The sequence below is a fragment of the Sceloporus occidentalis genome, unplaced genomic scaffold (genome assembly GCF_023333645.1).
Source record: "Sceloporus occidentalis isolate IW3139 unplaced genomic scaffold, rSceOcc1.0.p SCAF_6, whole genome shotgun sequence".
In the NCBI taxonomy this organism is placed as follows: domain Eukaryota; kingdom Metazoa; phylum Chordata; class Lepidosauria; order Squamata; family Phrynosomatidae; genus Sceloporus; species Sceloporus occidentalis.
The window spans coordinates 22,186,707-22,193,139 of record NW_028316986.1 but is presented as its reverse complement, the minus strand read 5'-3'; the positions used below and the strand labels follow the sequence as shown (position 1 = coordinate 22,193,139).

General features: G+C 43.7%; 1 protein-coding gene across 3 annotated transcripts in view; it reads left to right on the top strand.

Annotated features, from left to right (window-relative positions):
• The first annotated feature begins 807 nt into the window (after window positions 1-807).
• LOC149310490 (mitotic checkpoint serine/threonine-protein kinase BUB1-like) overlaps window positions 808-6,433 on the top strand; it is a 45,814-nt gene continuing 40,188 nt past the window's right edge. For 2 of the 3 annotated variants that reach the window (XM_089529056.1, XM_089529055.1), the window contains exons 1-4: window positions 808-889; window positions 3,081-3,140; window positions 3,229-3,373; window positions 4,056-4,252. In XM_089529056.1, the coding sequence (XP_089385182.1) occupies window positions 864-889; window positions 3,081-3,140; window positions 3,229-3,373; window positions 4,056-4,252 (428 nt within the window). In that variant the 5' untranslated portion in view covers window positions 808-863. The remainder of the gene's footprint in view (window positions 890-3,080; window positions 3,141-3,228; window positions 3,374-4,055; window positions 4,253-6,433) is intronic. The other variant, XM_089529057.1, reaches the window with a different exon arrangement.

Here is a 6,433-nt window from a genome sequence, read left to right as displayed (position 1 = left end):
GAGATGTACTGCTGGAGAAAAGCACTGAGGATACTGTGCAGTGGAATCATCAGGGGTGTGTGGGCTGCATGAGGTGATGCCCTAAGGGCATGGTGACACCACTGCTTCTCGAACACCTGCTTTTGGGAAGAAATGGGCTGTGGCATTTGTCGTTGTTGTTTCTGAGGGCCTTCAAGTTGTTTCCGACTTACGGGGATCCTAAGGTGAACCTATCTTGGGGGTTTCTTGCAAGTTTCTTCAGAGGGGGTTTGCCATTGCTATCCTCTGGGACTGAGAAAGCGTGACTCACCCAAGATCAACCAGTGGGTTTCAGTGGCTGAGCTCTGATTCACCCCCCTGATCTCCAGAGTCATAGGAAATTATCACACACAGACAGGATAGGGACAGGATAGTCCCTGCATCCTTATCCCATTCTTAACCTGTCCATAACTGCGATAACATGAAAGGCTTTAAAGTCGTAGCATTGATTTCACCATTAACCCACCATTAAAGTGGCAGTGTAATAACGCAAACTTTGGTTAATGCAAAATGCCTCCCAGTGTTGCTTAAATGATAGGTTAATGATGGGATCTGTGTGATGTCCCGCAAATGGCGGCGTTTCCTCCTGGAAACCGGAAGTGGAGCGCGTCCCCTTTTTTCCTCGCCTTACCTCTTTGCTCTCTGTGCCTTTTGCCAGGAGCTTCGGTGACGTCACCGTGCCGACGCTCGATTGGCTCTTCTTTAAGGGACGCCAGCCAATCCCGAGCAAGTCGGGGCCCTATCTGCGGCTGCGCGGGGAGTTTGAATTTTTCCAGTCCGTTTCCTGCCATTGCGGTGGGCTCAGCCTTCGGAGGAGGAAGGGTCGCCTTCCCTCTTCGGTCGCCATGGAGCCCTCGGCGGGGCGCGCGCAGTGAGTAAAGGCAGGCGCCCCCGGTTTCCCCTGGAGGGGATGGGCCCCGGTTTTGCCCAGCGTTGTACTTGGCACTACAGCTCCCATAACTTTGAGAGTTGTATTTGGCACTATAGCTCCCAGAACTTTGAGTACTTGGCACTACAGCTCCCATAACCTCAGTGAGTTGTATTTGGTACTACAGCTCCCTGAATTCCTGGAGGCTGTATTGGGCACTATAGCTTCCAGAATGTTGGTTGTTCTGCCAAGGTTCCTCTTTAGGGTCCCCATAGGCCCGAAATGAGTGGGTCGAGTGCTGGATTATGACTCTGGAGCCCAGGATTCGGTTCCTCGCTTGGCCATGGAAACCCACTGGGTGGCCTTGGGGAAGTCACACTCTCTCAGCCTCAGGGGAAGGCAATGGCGAAAACACCTCTGAGCAAATCCTTCCAAGAAAACCCCACGACAACCTTAGGGTCTTATGGCCTTTTTGAGGGGGGAGAGGGCCCCTAGGAAGGCTAGGATGGCCCCCCTCCTTGCTCTCTTTTGCCAGGTGAATATTTTTCAGTTCTGCCAGGCATTCAGAATTGATTCTTAACGGGCTTTTAATGGTGTCCTATTTTGTTGATTTTTAAATATTCTGCCGTACTGTAATAAATGTTAAGTACGGGTCGAGTCTTCCTTATCTGGAAGGGTGCTGAACAATGGCTCCTTTTCATCCTGGAGAGAAGTGACCAGTGGGGTCCCACAGGGCTCTCTCCTGGGCCCAGTGCTATTCAACATCTTTATCAATGAGCTGGATGACAGAATTGGGGCATACTTATCAAATTTGCAGATGACACCAAATTAGGAGGAATAGCTAATACTCCAGGGGACAGGATCAACATTCAAAATGATCTGAATAGACTAGAAAGCTGGGCCAAAGCTAACAAAATGAAATTCAACACAGAGAAATGTAAGGTATTGCACTTAGGGCGGAAAAATAAAATGCACAGATATAGGATGGAGGACACCTGGCTGAATGAAACTACGTGTGAAAGGGATCTGGGAGTCCAAGTAGACCACAAGTTGAACATGAATGAACAGTGTGATGTGGCAGCTGAAAAGGCCAATGCAATTTTAGGCTGCATCAATAAAAGTATAGTGTCTAGATCAAGAGAAGTAATAGTGCCACTCTATTCTGCTCTGGTCAGGCCCCACCTGGAATATTGTGTCTAGTTCTGGGCACCACAATTTAAAAAGGATGTTGAGAAACTGGAGCGTGCCCAAAGGAGGGCGACTAAAATGGTGAAGGGTCTGGAAACCATGTCCTATGAGGAACGACTTAAGGAGCTGGGGATGTTTACCCTGGAGAAGAGAAGATTAAGGGGTAATATGATAGCCCTGTTTAAATACTTGAAGGGATGTCATATTGAGGAGGGAGCTAGCTTATTTTCTGCTGCTCCAGAGACTAGGACCCAGAGCAATGGATGCAAGCTCCAGGAAAAGAGATTCCGCCTCAACATTAGGAGGAACTTCCTGACAGTAAGGGCTGTTCGACAGTGGAACACACTCCCTTGGTGTGTAGTGGAGTCTCCCTCCTTGGAGGTCTTTAAACAGAGGCTGAATGGTCATCTGTTGGGGATGCTTTGATTGTGATTTTCTGCATGGCAGGGGGTTGCACTGGATGGCCCTTGTAGTCTCTTCCAACTCTATTATTCTATGATTCTATGAAGGGCTTGTAACTCTTATCATCCATAGCTATCATACTTACAGGTTATAAAAGCTCTAGTTAGCAACATTTGGATGGCTACCACATTGGTGCAGGTAGGAAAGACACAACTATAGTAGAGTAGATTCCCATTCTTTCCCAGGTCAAATTTTATTCCATTGTTGACTGCAGTCACGCTCGTTCCTGCAACCTGACATTACAAACCTGTGCTTCTTCCCAATGCTTTTTAATAACCATTTTATTGAAGAAAAAACCCAAGTAGAAAGAGGAGTAAAAGCTATCAGTACAAATGGCATTTGAAAAAGAATACACAGATTTGAAATGACACGAAATGAAGGGAAAAAATCCCCAGTGCTGGGTGGACATAAACAAATTTGGTAAAAAGGAGCTTATTTAGCAGATGGTTTGTTAACTGAAGTGTGCTTGTACAGTAATGCTAAAATAGCTGACTTTTGATCAATGCAAATAGTATAAGACTTTATCTAATTTTTCTCCCTACAGGCTCTATGAAGCTCATATACAAAATTATAAAGGCGATGACCCTCTTGATCTTTGGTATAGGTTAGTCTTTTCTATGACTCTAGTCCATTTTTTCCAGATTCTAAACTTGCCATATAGACACAAAGCTGATTGACTCATCTTGATGTAGGTATCTGCAGTGGGTAGAAGAACAGTCAGAAGCAGAAGGGAGGCAAAACTACCTATTGCGTTTATTGGAGCGACTCATGAAAATATTTTTAAATGACGAGAGGTACCACCATGACACCAGGTTCATCAACTGCTGTGTGAAATTTGTACGTACATGAGGTAGAAGCAACAGCTATTGTTTATGGTTGGAGGCAAACTGTCCTAAATTATGGAATTATGTGGATATAGATCTTGAATTCACAATAAGATGGTGGAGTATTGTTTATTAATATTAAGTGGGTGTCCAGTTAATTTGATTAAATGTTAAATGTTTTGTGTTTAAAGCAAGTTCAATTTCACGGTGTGGAAGTAGGGTGCAGTAGCTTTTACAGGTGACGTGGAGATATTATTTGAGTCAAAAGTCATCCCCCTTAGTATATGTCTCTTTGAATAAATTAAAATCCTTATTACTCTGATATTAACATCAGAGGGCCTGTTGTTAAGCCCTAGCAGGTTAATGTTTTAGCATACACACCCCATTGCTATTTGCACTATTTCTCCTTAATGCAAAAAAATAATGTATACTGAGTCAAGCCATTGGATTCTCTTAGTTGCCTGTTTGGGCACCCTTTCCAATGTACAATATCCTTTTTCAGGATACTCCTGGATTCTTTCTTCTTCCTGATTTAAAACAGTTACTGCTATTTATTTTTTATTTGGTTTTTACCCCATTTTTCTTCCAAAAATGGGACTCTAGGTGGCTTACAATATAAATTTTAATCCCTTTTATTTCCCTTTTCCCCTATACAAGTGTATTAATGTATTTATCTCTGCCCGTGTCTTCATTAGGCCAACTTTATTGATGAGCCAAGTCAGTTTTTTGACTACATTTACAATCAAGGAATTGGCAACAAGTCCTCTTTTCTGTACATTGCTTGGTCCAAGCAACTCCACGTGCAAGGAAATTTGTCTCTTGCAAGCTCTGTTATTCAGAAGGGTATTCACAATGGAGCACAGCCAGTTGAAAAACTACATCAGCAATACAGGTACAGTCATCCCTCCATATTTGCGGCTTTGATTATTCACGGATTTCATTAATATGTTCTCTCTAGGACTGTCTAGGTCCTCCAGTGCAACTCTGTGGTCAACTTTAACTAAAAGTTGCACTGAAAGACCATTTGTAGCTACTCCAGTGCCATTCTATGGTCAGTGTATGTTGGACATTGACCACAGAGTTGCACTGGAGGACCTAGAGATTCCTAGAGAGGTGTCCTCTCAGGTAAAAACAGTGTTTTTGTTATTTGCGGTTTTTCCATATTCATGGGGGTCTTGTTCCCCTAACCCTAGCGAATATAGAGGGACAACTGTATATCTATGTCTGTCCTATGTGATTGATAACTGTTCTGCCAGGAGTGTGGGGCCATCTGAACATGTGGCCGTTTGGTTGTTATTGTTATTGTGTGCCTCCAAGTCATATTTGACTTATGACAAGCCTAAGGCCTATCATAGGGTTTTCTTGGCAATTTCTTTCAGAGGTTTGCCATTGCCATCCTCTGAGGCTGGAAGACTATGGGATGAAACAGACGGCCCCTTTGCGGCAGCTTGGGAGCATGTCATTTAGATGACACACAGCCCCAAGCCAGCCGGAAGCTGCCGTGAAGCCACCTACCCGACCACATGACAGACAGCTTTGTGGTGCTTCATCAGTGCGGTGTTTATACGCTGCAAGAGCAATGCAAAACTGTGATGGCGATGGGAAAGCAATGGCTTTCTGCCACTTCTTTCTGGGCTGGTAAAATGCCAGATCAGGGCTGCATGTGGCTGCTGTAGCCCCAATCTGCCTTTCTCTGGGGCAGCTTGAAGCCACCCCTTCAGGGGTGTCTGTTTCGGCCCTATGACTTGTCCAAGGTAACAGGTGGGTTTTTACACTCAAGCATGGAATGATCCCTGATCTCCAGAGTTGTAGTTCATCACTCAAGCCACTATACTATGCTGGCTCTTTGTATTATTATTATTATTATTATTATTATTATTATTATCATCATCATTGTCATCATTATTACTCCATTGTCTCCCACCACCATTCATATGGTGGCATTCAAAGACATAGCTGTGATAGTCTGGAAAATCAGTATGCAAAGGGATCTTGTAGCACCTTTGAGACTAACTGAAAGAAGTTGGTAGCATGAGCTACTTGAGTCTACTTCCTCAGATGCATGCCCAGTTCTGCAAAAGCTATGCTACCAACTTCTTTCTTTTGGTTAATATCAAAGGTGCTACAAAATCCCTTTGCACACCATTCATATTGTTATCTACCCACCTTAGCTTTAGACAACATCTTCTTGCCTTTGTCTACCAATGACAACTAGTCACTTCATCACCATTTCCATTACTATTCACAGGCTATATATCGTATATACTCAACTATAAACTGATCTCATGTATAAGTCGAGGTCAGATTTTGGGGCCAAAATTAGAGATTTTGCCATGACCCATGGATAGGTCAAAGGTAAAACTTAGAGGCTTCTTCAGTGTGTGTATGTGTGCGTATGGTAAGAGAGACACTTATTGAGGCTTTGTGCTTCATTATTTCAGCTTTTGTTTTAGCCAGATGCTCAGGCAGAAGAGGGCCTCTTAAACAAACAGCAATATCAATCCATCATCCAGGACTTTTTGCTTGGCTCTTTCTTAGTAAACTTCTCTTCCCACGGCATTGAGAAATCTGAAAGAGCTGCTATCACATTACCATAGTGACCCATAAATAAGTTGAAATGGGATTTTGGGGTCAATTTTTGGGCATACATTTTTAGACTTATAGACAATTGTATACAGTAATCATATGGCCTGCTTATACTGTATAGCTCTGTTCCCAGGCACTTCACTGGTGCCACAACAAACTACAGTTCCCAGAATTCCATACCATTGAGCCATGGCAGTTAAAGTGTCAAACCGGATTATTTCTGCAGTGTTTATTTTGATCAGGCTGGGGAATTCTCAGAGTTTTAATCAAAGCTCCAAAACACACTGCAGAAATAATCCAGTTATGAGATCCTTTTAACTGCCCTGGCTCAATGCTAGGGAATTCTAGGAACTGTAGTTTTGTGAGACATTTAGCCTTTTCTGTCAGTGAGCTCTGGTGCCACAATAAACTACAGTCCACAGGATTCCCAAGCACTACGCCTGAGCAGTTCATAGAATCGTAGAGTTGGAAGAGACCACAAGGGCCA